The following is a 17,337-nucleotide window of genomic DNA, read 5'->3' on the forward strand; positions in this document are numbered from 1 at the left end:
GTCCGTGTAAATGAGATCGGAATATGTTCACTGATCCACGAATTGGAGCGATGTCAATTTTGTCTACGCTTTTCACAGGCAGCTGAAGCACTTTGTGGAATCGAAACCGACTTTCAACCTATTAGGTCGTGTTACGTACATTTAGTACGTATTGAGAGAACAAAAATGGCCAACCAGACACCAGTGGGATCCGAACCCACAAGCTCCCGATTTCGCGTCGGTTGCTCTACCAATTGAGCTATGTACGTAACACGACCTAATAGGTTGAAAGTCGGTTTCGATTACAATGCGGTCGTGAAAATTCAATATTCATTCACTTTGTGGAAATTTATAAAGAAGTCTTGGATGTTATCTCGTGCTCCAGTTTTCAATCCGATGACTTTGATGTTACGAAGCTGGTACTTCATGTCGATACGCCGTGTGCTTCCTGCACCTGGACTCTACTACGTGCATTTCCACATTCTGTTCCGCTCTTCTGTATTGAATTGTATTCCCTATCATTTCGCACCGCGGTATTTCTATTCTGATTTGATGTACTTATTCTTACAATTCTATTAATAAATAGTCTGTCCCTTATAAGACACAGTCATCCCTTTCGGTATATTTTCAACATTTTCAAGTTTCGTAATTCTTATCCGTGTGTTTTGAGGTTGCGACAACATTGTTGTTTTATTTTCCCGATAAGTACGACCCAGTGGTATTCCCTGCCAATCGTAAGAGGATAACAAAATGCGCTCCAGGAGCTCTTCATTTTGGAGCGTGACTTAGTGACCGTGGGGAAGTTAGCTGAGTCCTGGCGTTACTTCCACATAATTTTGTCAGGCTCCTCACTTTCCCGTTTCCTCAGTAACTTTGTGTAAGGCAACAGAAGTGCCGTTGTAGCTATGTACATCATCACACGAGGCAATCACTTCGCAGAAATGAGCGTCTGTCTATAACTGTGGAAACATTCTCATTATTTCAATATCGTCCTGAATGACAAACAAAATAGGGATTTAATACATGAGAGATCTGGCCAAGGTATCCTCACAGCCACCGATCTCTAGCACTCGACGTGCTGGTAGCACCTGGATATCGTAACGTGCCCTGCTGTGTTCCACTGAGTAACATCAGGGATAAACAAGACTCCTTCATGCGATGGTCTTCTAGGAGGTTCGTTCCCATCTGTAATTTTTCTACTTTCATTGAGCACGCCCACTGACGAAACTATGCCCATCCCGATCTGTCACACGTAGTGCACATTTTATAACAGACACAAACATATCTGAAGTCAATACAAACCAGTGAACCACCCAAAAGTCAGTCAAAGTGAAGCGATGAGAATCATAATTGCGATGAACGAAATACACAAAGGCACAGTGCAAATATCACCCCCAGTGCAGTGATAGTGTCAGACTGTACTTGTTGGTGGCTGCAGGGAATAAAGTGATCCGAAACGTGCTAGTCGCAGACTCAAAGAGAAACGGAAATTGTAGTAGCTGCAATAAGGAAGCTGAAAAGAGAGCACAGTGAGATTCACAACAAATTCGAGCACTTTCTTTTATTATAACTGAGAAGAAACGGGAAGGAGGTGGCTTCAAATATCACAAAATATATGAAAATTCAAGCGCACCAGAAAGTAGAAACTGCTTCGGGAGTCGATGATGTGAAGGTGAAGAGAGCAAGTACATATATATCGATTAGTTAACCTGAGGTCAAGTGAAGACACCGCGGTTCACGGCTAGACGTCATCTGTTCAGAAGAAAACATTTCCGGGATCGTATCACAGAGAACAGCGTATTTTGCTTTGGTTGTCTTATTATCAACGATGTCACTACTTGGTCTGAGGTTCAGGAGGTTCCGTAGTCGTTACCAGGGATATGGATGATATTGCCACACAACATTCATTCTGTGTCTCTGAAGTGTTAGCATCTCAATTTGTAAATTAATATTCACGTTCGAGTACAGAGAGACACCATTGAGTTCTTGGCGATTACGACGAAGTTAGGAACACTACGTATCTATTATACTTTCACGACGAGACATGCTGGCACTTTTAATTAATTAATTAATAAGAGCATACAAATGAACATAGAGAATTGTGGGTGTTTATTCTCTGGTATAATATAGTAGTGTTCTCTTGCGATTCTTGCAACAGAACGAGTATTATTTGTCACACAAACTACACGAAGAGTCCTTGTTGGGTTCATGGTATTTCGTATTCTTGCATATTCTGTGGTGGTATCCACGTATCGCCAGGCTTGTCAGTGCAGATCGCACGTTGTGGTTTCCTTTTGTCCATCCTCTATCAATCATGGCATCTGTAGAGTAGAAATTCTCTTCTACATTCGTCCGCTTGTCTCGTCGGAGGGTCAATAATTATTTTCTTGTCTCGTTGATGGCAGCATTAAGTGACATCTCAAGTCCTCATTGAAGGAGGTTCATACGTAAGCCTTGAGGGCGCTCTTTTGCAATTCCGAGGGCTCATTTTAGGAAGCGGACTTTTACTTTTTCTATTGTCTCTAGAAATTCCCAGATCAGTTCCTAGTCGTACGTGATAATTGGTACTATTTTAGCGCTGAACAGAGTCATAGCTCTTATCGCTCTTTCCCTGATGTGGATCCTGTATGACGTTCCTGATGTCTCTAGAGTTAGTCCTAAGTATTTGTTCCTAGTAACATCTTGTCTTCGGTCGGTAACCTGCCCCTCTTCGAAAAACCATATGTATACCTTTTCCTGGTTTATGACGAATTTGTTGTTTTCAGCTCAAATGTTCAGTTTGTTTAAGGCTTCTTTAAGGTCATTTTCGGTCTACGAACCTAGGACCATGTCATGAGCATACATATAGAGCGACACTGTTTTCATATTTTCAATGCATTTTCTGCGTCAGATGTGGCAATGTTAAACAGGAGGGACTAACTGGGTCACCTTGAATTACTCAATTTGTTTGAAGGATTTCTTATGATATACTTATCCCGTCGTATATCGCTACATTGCTTTGTGACAAGGGTTTTCCTATGAGTTTTACAATTGCCTTGTCATCAGTCATGGAGTCCATACTGTTCCTGTCCAACATGTCGAATGTGAAGACTGTACCGTATTGGCCTATGGGGAGTCTTAAGCCGCCCAGATGTCTTCTTGTAGACATTTTATAGCCTGCGAAGGTGATCGTTTCCTTCTTAATCTAAACTGATACTCTTATATTTTATGGTCAGTGAAGTTCGTTAGTCTTTCTGATATTATAATCTAGAGCAATCCCTCAGTATGAGATTCAGTTGTCGCCTAGTCCTTTCCTTTGTATAATGTCTTTATTCAGGATTTCCTCCAGTCCTCGGAGATTTTCCGCTTTGTAGACATTTGCTGAACAATAAGATCCATATATTTACAAGGTCTGATTGCGATGGTCTGAAGATGTGATTACATTATTTACATCAATAATTTGAAAAACTCAAGTACAAAACACACCAAGTAGTTTTTCAACGGAGGTTTACGAACACTTGGTCTGTGTCCACTGTGAGATGCATTCGGTACTTCTCAAAATATGGTTTCCGTTTTGTCCTAACAAGAATGTTCTCAGCTCACACAATTGAGAACACCTCTCCCCACATCAGGAAGGCCATCCGGCTGTGTGTCTCAGGAGGATGTGATGACCAGACAAGTGCTGTTTATCACCAACGGCATTGCTCATCGTCTATGAGTGCAAACGGTAAGAACAAGGCCACACATTCTACTGATCAGAAATGAGAAAGTCTGCGAGAAAACACGGGACTGCGTTTCTGCACTTGAGACTGAGATAAATCAATATCTTGGAGGAATATGAAGTTCTGGCTCTGATGTAAATGAGACCTGGTAATTTGGCAATCTAAAAAGTTGTAGCTTGCTGCCTGTTAGAACTCTTAAAGTCTGTGAGGGCTCCTCCAACATTTTCACGTGTAAAAGTAAAGACATTCCCGCTCTGGCTCTGCTCAGTAATATCAATCAAGGTGATAACGCTGGTACGCGTATCCTTCTAGCTAATTCACAGCGATATATATCCTGAAACAGAGACAGCATTTACGTGCGGTCGTCATCGTTCAAAACCGTTTGTTATGTATAAAAATATTGTGTTCGAGACCATCTGAACGAGTAGCGAAATGTACATTTTAGTAGTGCAAATTGAAATATGGATATTGTCAACATGTTTCTGGGAACTGCCTCACGAATTACTTCAAGTGATTCGCAGAAAATAAGGAAATATTTAGTAAGAAATCGGTAAAACACGACGTCAGCTATAAATAGAGATCGGAGTAGCTGACAGCCGCTGATGATTGGTAGTGTGTGTGAAAAGAGAGGTTATAAAGAGAATAATAAAATATTACGACAGGCAGTACATTTTTTAAACAGGAAGCGACACATTCTTATTCACTCGGGCTGTTTGTCTACGAGCTTTACCTCCAATACTTATCGTCGCTCATGTGGGTCCCCTTCTTGCCATGAGTGTGTTGGTGATCAAGAAACACACTGTACGCTGCTAGTTGGTAGTGACACTTTTCACAACGAGAACTCCATGACGAGGATTTCTTATTAATTAGGATGTGCATCATTAAATGCAAGTCACTTCACATACGCGATGCAGGAGCATTTGCACCCGTTTCCCACGTGATCGACCTTCTCATGGCGAGAAACTTTTCGAAGGCGTTTTCGACGGCTGCTTCGTTGTTGAACCCGTTTCGTGTCGAACCATGACCCCAGGATACTGTTGTCGTGTGAGTGACTGCAGTCACGTCCTAGCACTTGAACTATGGGCAACGACTGAGGGGACGAGTAAGTGGTACTGAGAGTCCGGAGTAGTATTGGCCACCTCGAACATATTCTGAGACATGGACCTCCTTGAGTCGGGAGTAGTATTGGGCACCTCGGACATATTCTGAGTCATGGACCTCCTTGAGTCGGGAGTATTATTGGGCACCTCGGACATATTCTGAGTCATGGCCCTCCTTGAGTCGGGAGTAGTATCGGGCACCTCGGACATATTCTGAGTCATGGACCTACTTTAGTCGGGTGTAGTATTGGGCACCTCGGACATATTCTGAGTCATGGACCTCCTTGAGTCGGGAGTAGTATTGGGCACCTCGCACATATTCTGAGTCATCGACCTCCTTGAGTCGGGAGTAGTATTGGGCACCTCGGACATATTCTGAGTCATGGTCCTCCTTGAGTCGGGAGTAGTATTGAGCAACTCGGACATATTCTGAGTCATGGTACCCCTTGAGTCGGGAGTAGTATTGGGCACCTCGGACATATTCTGAGTCATGGCCCTCCTTGAGTCGGGAGTAGTATTGGGCACCTGGGCCATATTCTGAGTCATGGACCTCCTTGAGTCGGGAGTAGTATTGGGCACCTCGGATATATTCTGAGTCATGGCCCTCCTTGAGTCGGGAGTAGTATTGGGCACCTGGGCCATATTCAGAGTCATGGCCCTCCTTGTGTCGGGAGTAGTATGGGGCACCTCGGACATATTCTGAGTCATGGACCTCCTAGAGTCGGGAGTAGTATTGGGCACCTCGGACATATTCTGAGTCATCGCCCTCCTTGAGTCGGGAGTAGTATTGGGCACCTGGGCCATATTCTGCGTCATGGCCCTCCTTGAGTCGGGTGTAGTATTGGGCATCTCGGACATATTCTGAGTCATGGCCCTCCTTGTGTCGGGAGTAGTATGGGGCACCTCGGACATATTCTGAGTCATGGCCCTCCTTGGGTCGGGAGTAGTATTGGGCACCTCGGACATATTTGAGTCATGGACCTCCTTGAGTCGGGAGTAGTATTGGGCACCTCGGACATATTCTGAGTCATGGACCTCCTTTAGTCGGGTGTAGTATTCGGCACCTCGGACATATTCTGAGTCATGGTCCTCCTTGAGTCGGGAGTAGTATTGAGCATCTCGGACATATTCTGAGTCATGGTACCCCTTGAGTCGGGAGTAGTATTGGGCACCTCGGACATATTCTGAGTCATGGCCCTCCTTGAGTCGGGAGTAGTATTGGGCACCTGGGCCATATTCTGAGTCATGGACCTCCTTGAGTCGGGAGTAGTATTGGGCACCTCGGACATATTCTGAGTCATGGCCCTCCTTGAGTCGGGAGTAGTATTGGGCACCTGGGCCATATTCTGAGTCATGGCCCTCCTTGTGTCGGGAGTAGTATGGGGCACCTCGGACATATTCTGAGTCATGGACCTCCTTGAGTCGGGAGTAGTATTGGGCACCTCGGACATATTCTGAGTCATCGCCCTCCTTGAGTCGGGAGTAGTATTGGGCACCTGGGCCATATTCTGAGTCATGGCCCTCCTTGAGTCGGGTGTAGTATTGGGCACCTCGGACATATTCTGAGTCATGGCCCTCCTTGTGTCGGGAGTAGTATGGGGCACCTCGGACATATTCTGAGTCATGGACCTCCTTGAGTCGGGAGTAGTATTGAGCACCTCGGACATATTCTGAGTCATGGACCTCCTTTAGTCGGGTGTATTATTGAGCACCTCGGACATATTCTGAGTCATGGACCTCCTTGAGTCGGGAGTAGTATTGTGCACCTCGGACATATTCTGAGTCATGGACCTCCTTGAGTCGGGAGTAGTATTGGGCACCTCGGACATATTCTGAGTCATGGCCCTCCTTGAGTCGGGAGTAGTATTGGGCACCTGGGCCATATTCTGAGTCATGGACCTCCTTGAGTCGGGAGTAGTATTGGGCACCTCGGACATATTCTGAGTCATGGCCCTCCTTGAGTCGGGAGTAGTATTGGGCACCTGGGCCATATTCTGAGTCATGGCCCTCCTTGTGTCGGGAGTAGTATGGGGCACCTCGGACATATTCTGAGTCATGGACCTCCTTGAGTCGGGAGTAGTATTGGGCACCTCGGACATATTCTGAGTCATCGCCCTCCTTGAGTCGGGAGTAGTATTGGGCACCTGGGCCATATTCTGAGTCATGGCCCTCCTTGAGTCGGGTGTAGTATTGGGCACCTCGGACATATTCTGAGTCATGGCCCTCCTTGTGTCGGGAGTAGTATGGGGCACCTCGGACATATTCTGAGTCATGGACCTCCTTGAGTCGGGAGTAGTATTGAGCACCTCGGACATATTCTGAGTCATGGACCTCCTTTAGTCGGGTGTATTATTGAGCACCTCGGACATATTCTGAGTCATGGACCTCCTTGAGTCGGGAGTAGTATTGTGCACCTCGGACATATTCTGAGTCATGGACCTCCTTGAGTCGGGAGTAGTATTGGGCACCTCGGACATATTCTGAGTCATGGACCTCCTTTAGTCGGGAGTAGTATTGGGCACCTCGGACATATTCTGAATCATCGCCCTCCTTGAGTCGGGAGTAGTATTGGGCACCTCGGACATATTCTGAGTCATGGCCCTCCTTGTGTCGGGAGTAGTACTGGGCACCTCGGACATATTCTGAGTCATGGTCCCCCTTGAGTCGGGAGTAGTATTGGGCACCTCGGACATATTCTGAGTCATGGTCCCCCTTGAGTCGGGAGTAGTATTGAGCACCTCGGACATATTGGAGTCATGGTTCTCCTTGAGTCGGGTGTAGTATTGGGCACCTCGGACATATTCTGAGTCATGGTCCCCCTTGAGTCGGGAGTAGTATTGAGCACCTCGGACATATTCTGAGTCATGGCCCTCTATGAGTCGGGAGTAGTATAGGGCATTTCGGACATATTCTGAGTCATGGCCCTCCTTGTGTCGGGAGTAGTATTGAGCATCTCGGACATATTCTGAGTCATGGACCTCCTTGAGTCGGGAGTAGTATTGGGCACCTCGGACATATTCTGAGTCATGGCCCTCGTTGTGTCGGTAGTAGTATAGGGCATCTCGGACATATTCCGAGTCATGGCCCTCCTTGAGTCGGGAGTAGTATTGGGCACCTCTGACATATTCTGAGTCATGGCCCTCCTTGAGTCGGGAGTAGTATTGGGCATCTCGGACATATTCTGAGTCATGGCCCTCCTTGAGTCGGGAGTAGTATTGGGCACCTCGGACATATTCTGAGTCATGGTCCCCTTTGAGTCGGGAGTAGTATTGCGCACCTCGGACATATTCTGAGTCATGGCCCTCCTTGTGTCGGGAGTAGTATGGGGCACCTCGGACATATTCTGAGTCATGGACCTCCTTGAGTCGGGAGTAGTATTGGGCACCTCGGACATATTCTGAGTCATGGCCCTCGTTGTGTCGGTAGTAGTATAGGGCATCTCGGACATATTCCGAGTCATGGCCCTCCTTGAGTCGGGAGTAGTATTGGGCACCTCTGACATATTCTGAGTCATGGCCCTCCTTGAGTCGGGAGTAGTATTGGGCATCTCGGACATATTCTGAGTCATGGCCCTCCTTGAGTCGTGAGTAGTATTGGGCATTTCGGACATATTCTGAATCATGGCCCTCCTTGTGTCGGGAGTAATTGAGCATCTCGGACATATTCTGAGTCATGGTACCCCTTGAGTCGGGTGTAGTATTGAGCATCTCGGACATATTCTGAGTCGGGGTCCTCCTTGAGTCGGGAGTAGTATAGGGCATCTCGGACATATTCTGAGTCATGGCCCTCCTTGAGTCGGGAGTAGTATAGGGCATCTCGGAAATATTCTGAGTCATGGCCCTCCTTGTGTCGGGAGTAGTATGGGGCACCTCGGACATATTCTGTGTCATGGTCCTCCTTGAGTCGGGAGTAGTATTGGGCACCTCGGACATATTTGAGTCATGGACCTCCTTGAGTCGAGAGTAGTATTGAGCATCTCGGACATATTCTGAGTCATGGTCCCCCTTGAGTCGGGAGTAGTATAGGGCATCTCGGACATATTCTGAGTCATGGCCCTCCTTGTGTCGGGAGTAGTATTGGGCACCTCTGACATATTCTGAGTCATGGTCCTCGTTGAGTCGGGAGTAGTATTGGGCATCTCGGACATATTCTGAGTCATGGCCCTCCTTGAGTCGGGAGTAGTATTGGGCACCTCTGACATATTCTGAATCATGGTCCTCCTTGAGTCGGGAGTAGTGTAGGGCACCTCGGACATATTCTGAGTCATGGCCATCCTTGAGTCGGGAGTAGTATTGGGCACCTCGGACATATTCTGAGTCATGGTCCCCTTTGAGTCGGGAGTAGTATTGGGCACCTCGGACATATTCTGAGTCATGGCCCTCCTTGTGTCGGGAGTAGTATTGGGCACCTCGGACATATTCTGAGTCTTGGTCCTCGTTGTGTCGGGAGTAGTATTGAGCATCTCGTACATATTCTGAGTCATGGCCCTTGTTGTGTCGGGAGTAGTATTGGGCACCTCGGACAATTTCTGAGTCATGGTCCTCCTTGAGTCGGGAGTAGTATTGGGCACCTCGGACATATTCTGAGTCATGGTCCTCCATGAGTCGGGAGTAGTATTGGGCACCTCGGACATATTCTGAGTCATGGCCCACGTTGTGTCGGTAGTAGTATAGGGCATCTCGGACATATTCTGAGTCATGGCCCTCCTTGAGTCGGGAGTAGTATTGGGCATCTCGGACATATTCTGAGTCATGGCCCTCCTTGAGTCGTGAGTAGTATTGGGCATTTCGGACATATTCTGAATCATGGCCCTCCTTGTGTCGGGAGTAGTATTGAGCATCTCGGACATATTCTGAGTCATGGTACCCCTTGAGTCGGGTGTAGTATTGAGCATCTCGGACATATTCTGAGTCGGGGTCCTCCTTGAGTCGGGAGTAGTATAGGGCATCTCGGACATATTCTGAGTCATGGCCCTCCTTGAGTCGGGAGTAGTATAGGGCATCTCGGAAATATTCTGAGTCATGGCCCTCCTTGTGTCGGGAGTAGTATCGGGCACCTCGGACATATTCTGAGTCATGGCCCTCCTTGAGTCGGGAGTAGTATTGGGCACCTCTGACATATTCTGAATCATGGTCCTCCTTGAGTCGGGAGTAGTATTCAGCATCTCGGACATATTCTGAGTCATGGCCCTTCTTGAGTCGGGAGTAGTATTGGGCACCTCGGACATATTCTGAGTCATGGTCCCCTTTGAGTCGGGAGTAGTATTGCGCACCTCGGACATATTCTGAGTCATGGCCCTCCTTGTGTCGGGAGTAGTATTGGGCACCTCGGACATATTCTGAGTCTTGGTCCTCGTTGTGTCGGGAGTAGTATTGAGCATCTCGTACATATTCTGAGTCATGGCCCTTGTTGTGTCGGGAGTAGTATTGGGCACCTCGGACAATTTCTGAGTCATGGTCCTCCTTGAGTCGGGAGTAGTATTGGGCACCTCGGACATATTCTGAGTCATGGTCCTCCATGAGTCGGGAGTAGTATTGGGCACCTCGGACATATTCTGAGTCATGGCCCACGTTGTGTCGGTAGTAGTATAGGGCATCGCGGACATATTCTGAGTCATGGCCCTCCTTGAGTCGGGAGTAGTATTGGGCACCTCTGACATATTCTGAGTCATGGTCCTCCTTGAGTCGGGAGTAGTATTCAGCATCTCGGACATATTCTGAGTCATGGCCCTCCTTGAGTCGTGAGTAGTATAGGGCATCTCGGATATATTCTGAGTCATGGCCCTCCTTGAGTCGGGAGTAGTATTGGGCATCTCGGACATATTCTGAGTATCATGGCCCTCCTTGAGTCGGGAGTAGTATTGGGCATCTCGGACATATTCTGAGTCATGGCCCTCCTTGAGTCGTGAGTAGTATTGGGCATTTCGGACATATTCTGAGTCATGGCCCTCCTTGTGTCGGGAGTAGTATTGAGCATCTCGGACATATTCTGAGTCATGGTACCCCTTGAGTCGGGAGTAGTATTGAGCATCTCGGACATATTCTGAGTCATGGCCCTCCTTGTGTCGGGAGTAGTATGGGGCACCTCGGACATATTCTGAGTCATGGACCTCCTTGAGTCGGGAGTAGTATTGGGCACCTCGGACATATTTGAGTCATGGTCCTCCTTGAGTCGAGAGTAGTATTGAGCTTCTCGGACATATTCTGAGTCATGGCCCTCCTTGTGTCGGGAGTAGTATTGGGCATCTCGGACATATTCTGAGTATCATGGCCCTCCTTGAGTCGGGAGTAGTATTGGGCATCTCGGACATATTCTGAGTCATGGCCCTCCTTGAGTCGTGAGTAGTATTGGGCATTTCGGACATATTCTGAGTCATGGCCCTCCTTGTGTCGGGAGTAGTATTGAGCATCTCGGACATATTCTGAGTCATGGTACCCGTTGAGTCGGGAGTAGTATTGAGCATCTCGGGCATATTCTGAGTCATGGCCCTCCTTGTGTCGGGAGTAGTATGGGGCACCTCGGACATATTCTGAGTCATGGACCTCCTTGAGTCGGGAGTAGTATTGGGCACCTCGGACATATTTGAGTCATGGTCCTCCTTGAGTCGAGAGTAGTATTGAGCTTCTCGGACATATTCTGAGTCATGGCCCTCCTTGTGTCGGGAGTAGTATTGGGCACCTCGGACATATTCTGAGTCATGGTACCCCTTGAGTCGGGAGTAGTATAAGGCATCTCGGACATATTCTGAGTCATGGCCCTCCTTGTGTCGGGAGTAGTATAGGGCATCTCGGAAATATTCTGAGCCATGGCCCTCCTTGTGTCGGGAGTAGTATAGGGCATCTCGGACATATTCTGAGTCATGGCCCTCCTTGAGTCAGGAGGAGTATTGGGCACCTCGGACATATTCTGAGCCATGGCCGTCCTTGAGTCGGGAGTAGTATAGGGCATCTCGGACATATTCTGAGTCATGGCCCTCCTTGAGTCGGGAGTAGTATAGGGCATCTCGGACATATTCTGAGCCATGGCCGTCCTTGAGTCGGGAGTAGTATAGGGCATCTCGGACTTATTCTGAGTCATGGCCCTCCTTGAGTCGGGAGTAGTATTGAGCATCTCGGACTTATTCTGAGTCATGGCCCTCCTTGTGTCGGGAGTAGTACTGGGCACCTCGGACATATTCTGAGTCATGGCCCTCCTTGAGTCGGGGGTAGTACTGGGCACCTCGGACATATTCTGAGTCATGGTCCTCCTTGAGTCGGGAGTAATATTGGGCACCTCGCACATATTCTGAGTCATGGCCCTCGTTGTGTCGGGAGTAGTATAGGGCATCTCGGAAATATTCTGAGCCATGCCCCTCCTTGAGTCGGGAGTAGTATTGAGCATCTCGGACATATTCTGAGTCATGGTCCCCCTTGAGTCGGGAGTAGTATTCAGCATCTCGGACATGTTCTGAGTCATGGTCCTCCTTGAGTCGGGAGTAGTATTGGGCACCTCGGGCACATTCTGAGTCATGGTCCTCCTTGAGTCGGGAGTAGTGTAGGGCACCTCGGACATATTCTGAGTCATGGCCCTCCTTGAGTCGGGAGTAGTATTGGGCACCTCTGACATATTCTGAGTCATGGTCCTCCTTGAGTCGGGAGTAGTATTCAGCATCTCGGACATATTCTGAGTCATGGCCCTCCTTGAGTCGGGAGTAGTATTGGGCATCTCGGACATATTCTGAGTATCATGGCCCTCCTTGAGTCGGGAGTGGTATTGGGCATCTCGGACATATTCTGAGTCATGGCCCTCCTTGTGTCGTGAGTAGTATTGGGCATTTCGGACATATTCTGAGTCATGGCCCTCCTTGTGTCGGGAGTAGTATTGAGCATCTCGGACATATTCTGAGTCATGGTACCCCTTGAGTCGGGAGTAGTATTGAGCTTCTCGGACATATTCTGAGTCATGGCCCTCCTTGTGTCGGGAGTAGTATTGGGCACCTCGGACATATTCTGAGTCATGGTACCCCTTGAGTCGGGAGTAGTATAGGGCATCTCGGACATATTCTGAGTCATGGCCCTCCTTGTGTCGGGAGTAGTATAGGGCATCTCGGAAATATTCTGAGCCATGGCCCTCCTTGTGTCGGGAGTAGTATAGGGCATCTCGGACATATTCTGAGTCATGGCCCTCCTTGAGTCAGGAGTAGTATTGGGCACCTCGGACATATTCTGAGCCATGGCCGTCCTTGAGTCGGGAGTAGTATAGGGCATCTCGGACATATTCTGAGTCATGGCCCTCCTTGAGTCGGGAGTAGTATAGGGCATCTCGGACATATTCTGAGCCATGGCCGTCCTTGAGTCGGGAGTAGTATAGGGCATCTCGGACTTATTCTGAGTCATGGCCCTCCTTGAGTCGGGAGTAGTATTGAGCATCTCGTACATATTCTGAGTCATGGCCCTTGTTGTGTCGGGAGTAGTATTGGGCACCTCTGACATATTCTGAGTCATGGTCTTCCTTGAGTCGGGAGTAGTATTGGGCACCTCGGACATATTCTGAGTCATGGTCCTCGTTGTGTCGGGAGTAGTATTTAGCATCTCGGACATATTCTGAGTCATGGCCCTCCTTGAGTCGGGAGTAGTATTGGGCACCTCGGACATATTCTGAGTCATGGTCCCCTTTGAGTCGGGAGTAGTATTTAGCACCTCGGACATATTCTGAGTCATGGCCCTCCTTGTGTCGGGAGTAGTATTGGGCACCTCGGACATATTCTGAGTCATGGTCCTCGTTGTGTCGGGAGTAGTATTGAGCATCTCGTACATATTCTGAGTCATGGCCCTTGTTGTGTCGGGAGTAGTATTGGGCACCTCGGACAATTTCTGAGTCATGGTCCTCCTTGAGTCGGGAGTAGTATTGGACACCTCTGACATATTCTGATTCATGGTCTCCTTGAGTCGGGAGTAGTATTCAGCATCTCGGACATATTCTGAGTCATGGCCCTCCTTGAGTCGGGAGTAGTATTGGGCACCTCGGACATATTCTGAGTCATGGTCCCCTTTGAGTCGGGAGTAGTATTTAGCACCTCGGACATATTCTGAGTCATGGCCCTCCTTGTGTCGGGAGGAGTATTGGGCACCTCGGACATATTCTGAGTCATGGTCCTCGTTGTGTCGGGAGTAGTATTGAGCATCTCGTACATATTCTGAGTCATGGCCCTTGTTGTGTCGGGAGTAGTATTGGGCACCTCGGACAATTTCTGAGTCATGGTCCTCCTGGAGTCGGGAGTAGTATTGGGCACCTCGGACATATTCTGAGTCATGGTCCTCCATGAGTCGGGAGTAGTATTGGGCATCTCGGACAATTTCTGAGTCATGGTCCTCCTTGAGTCGGGAGTAGTATTGGGCACCTCGGACATATTCTGAGTCATGGCCCTCCTTGCGTCGGGAGTAGTATTGGGCACCTCGGACATATTCTGAGTCATGCCCTCCTTGTGCTCAAGAGGCGAGGACTATACAATCAACCGTAGGTGGCTAACTTGTCAGAGGAGAGATTCTCACTTGGACTATGTGTAAGTAGATGAGCAGCCTGCTTCACATAATTTACCGAGCTGAGAATATTTTAAGCAAGCCTCCGGGAGTAAAGTATTTCCAATTAGTGTTGACAGTGCAGGATTCTTTGGAAGCAAAGAGGTGAAGGAAATGGTATTCGATATTAATCTATCGACCCACAGTAATGGGGAAAACATAACAAATAAAGTAGAAATGGGCGAGTTAGGAAGAGTTAGCAAATAATGATATTTCGGCAGGCGGTGATAACTAGGAAGGGATAGGAGGAAATCAAATGCTTTTAACAAGTGTTGAAAGGGGATGGGCAGCGTGTGGGGTACGGAGGGAAAAAGGAAGAAAATAATGTTTTGGATTAATCTGGTAAACTCCTAGTACTTCCGAACAGATAATGGTACAGGTGGATGGAATATAAGAGGAAATATTCATCTTGACGTCGCGAACCATCAACCTGACAGAGTAATAAAATGAGCCTGGAAAGTTAGTAAAGGTCCTTCTGATTTGACGAAAACGGAAATTGCACCTATTTGTAAGCAACAGGACTGCTAGAACAATCAAGGTACTTCAACGACACTGAGCTTGCATCCGGGAGATAGTAGGTTCGAATCCCACTATCGGCAGCCCTGAAAATGGTTTTCCGTGGTTTCCCATTTTCACACCAGGCAAATGCTGGGGCTGTACCTTAATTAAGGCCACGGCCGCTTCCTTCCAACTCCTAGGCCTTTCCTATCCCATCGTCGCCATAAGACCTATCTGTGTCGGTGCGACGTAAAGCCCCTAGCAACGACACTGATGATGGTGATTCCTTCGTGCACCGGGCAAGGTATTCACTAGTATTTTTGGAGGGAGAAACCAATAAATGTCTTATACTGTGTTGGATGAGACTAGTGTGGTTTCAGACCTCGGAGGGTTTTTCATGGTCAGGTCTTCAGTATTCGTCACATAAGTAAAAAGTGCTATGATATGAATAGCAAGTTTTGTTTATGTTTCGTAGATCTAGTGAAGGCATATGACAGAGTACTTCAGGGAAGGATGTCAGCCACACTGGGAGAATGTGGGATTAAGCCTAGATTATTGGGAGCAATAAAACTCACTTATGTTGACATTGAAAGGTGATGGTAGAACGAGTTCTTGATTCAAGGTACTTACTGGGGTGGGATATGGCTGCAGTCTTCAATGTTGTTGTTCATAGTTTACAAGGATCATCTACAGGAAGGTATAAAGTGCCAGGGATGCTGAAATGTCGTAAGCATTTTGGTGTTAATGGCAGACAGAGCTGAAAGCCTGCAGTCTAATTTCATGGAAAATAAAATAGGTGCAGTGAGTCCGACATTAATATTGGCATTACCAACAATAAAGGGGATCCCTGGCCGAGGCGGTAAAGGCGTACTCGGTTCGCCCGGAAGGACCTGGGTTCGAATCCCCGTCAGAAGGTCGTAAAATTTAGGAAATTAGATTTCCAGTTCCGGAGGTGCATATGGCCTGAGGCTCACTCATCCTACACCAAAAATGAGTACCAGGTTAATTCTTGGGGTCAAAGGCGGCCGGGCGTAGAGCTAACAACTCTACCCCATCGAGTGCCGAGGTTACGAATAGTGGAAGCCTTTACCTTCCACCACTCCCAGGGCCTTCGTGGCCTGTACGGAGATGTCTTTGCTTTTTCTTTATTGCCAAGAATAAAGTCATGTCAGTGGGGAAGAAAGTTCCGAGAACTGAATGTCAGGTCGGAGATACAAAGCTGGAACTTCTGCCAGGAAGCAAGGTGCAGCATAATTAATGCAGTGAGCTCTGGGATGGAACGGCCTGTTTTCAGGAAAACTTCGCTGTGTGGGAGTGCAAGCTGGGAGGACTCTGGATATCTCGTCCATACGTTAGTTGTAATATACATTGCAATAGCGAGAATGAAGTCTAGAAACACCGGGTGGGAACAATGACAGGAAGGTACCCAGAATGAGAAGATAATTGCTAAGTGATGCATAAGCTCCATTGATGAAGCGGTACTCCGGTGTTGGGGTCGCGTGAGGTGAATGGAGGCTGATGGGTTACCTGCGAGAATAACGGAGTCAGCCATCGAGGGTAAGAGCAGTAGAGGAGATCAGGACTCAGTTTCTAATTATTTAAAGACAAGAGGTGTGGAACCAAACGAGGGTTCAGCAGTCTATAATGATGATGTCCCTACCACGACCCCAGTGTGTCCTACTCTCTAGTTGGCGTCCGTGATAAATCTGCTCGCCTTGATGCGGCACTTAGCCTACTCCTGTCAAAGAACACCGAGAGGTCTGCTCAAGGATTAACTTCCCCATCCGACAGATGAATATCCTCATACCCTCACTTTACGACTCTTTCCCTTCATTTAGATATAAGTAATAATATTCACTTTATGTTCCAGTAACTACATTCGTATGGTTTGGGAGACGCCAACGTGCCGGAATTTTATCCATCAATGTTTATTTTATGTGCCAGTAAATCTACGGACATGAGACTGACATACCACCGAACTGAGCGAGGATCGAACCTGCCAAGTTGGGCTCAGAACGCCAGCGACCTACCGCTTGGGCTACTGAGGGCAGGACTTCTTCATTCCTCCCCTGATTATAGGCAATACGGTGTGGTCGTCAGCCAGTGACATCGCTAACTACAGCTAAATGTCGGCTTCTGTTGTTTAATATGACAAATGTCTTCCGTCCGACATTCGGTAATTCATGAGGAGAAGAGAGCTAGAGAGAACTCACCTTTCACAGAGACCCAACGATCTTCACCTTCGGGCTTGTAAACTCCCATCCAGGGGTACCAGTACCCCACACTCGGCAACATTGTAGGGAACACCTCGCTTCTCTCCCGTTCACTTTCCAATACCATGAGATCGCCTCCGTCTCTCTTGCACTGCTCCCTGGCGTCACTCCAGCTCTTCCATTCACTGTATCCCTTATAACAGTTGAAACCTTCAAACAGTCGGTAACCTGTGGGCAGATAGAACATCACATTTAAATATTTAGTTCACACTTTTAGATTTTAGACCAT

The 17,337-nt window shown here is 47.7% G+C and overlaps 1 protein-coding gene across 1 annotated transcript in view; it reads right to left on the minus strand.

Annotated features, from left to right (window-relative positions):
• The window catches only part of LOC136886809 (hemolymph lipopolysaccharide-binding protein-like), a 62,513-nt gene that overhangs the window by 867 nt on the left and 44,309 nt on the right, over window positions 1-17,337 (minus strand). The window contains exon 5 of the mRNA XM_068230862.1: window positions 17,049-17,276. Coding sequence (XP_068086963.1) covers window positions 17,049-17,276 — 228 coding nt within the window. The remainder of the gene's footprint in view (window positions 1-17,048; window positions 17,277-17,337) is intronic.

Source organism: Anabrus simplex, chromosome X (genome assembly GCF_040414725.1).
Source record: "Anabrus simplex isolate iqAnaSimp1 chromosome X, ASM4041472v1, whole genome shotgun sequence".
NCBI lineage: Eukaryota > Metazoa > Arthropoda > Insecta > Orthoptera > Tettigoniidae > Anabrus > Anabrus simplex.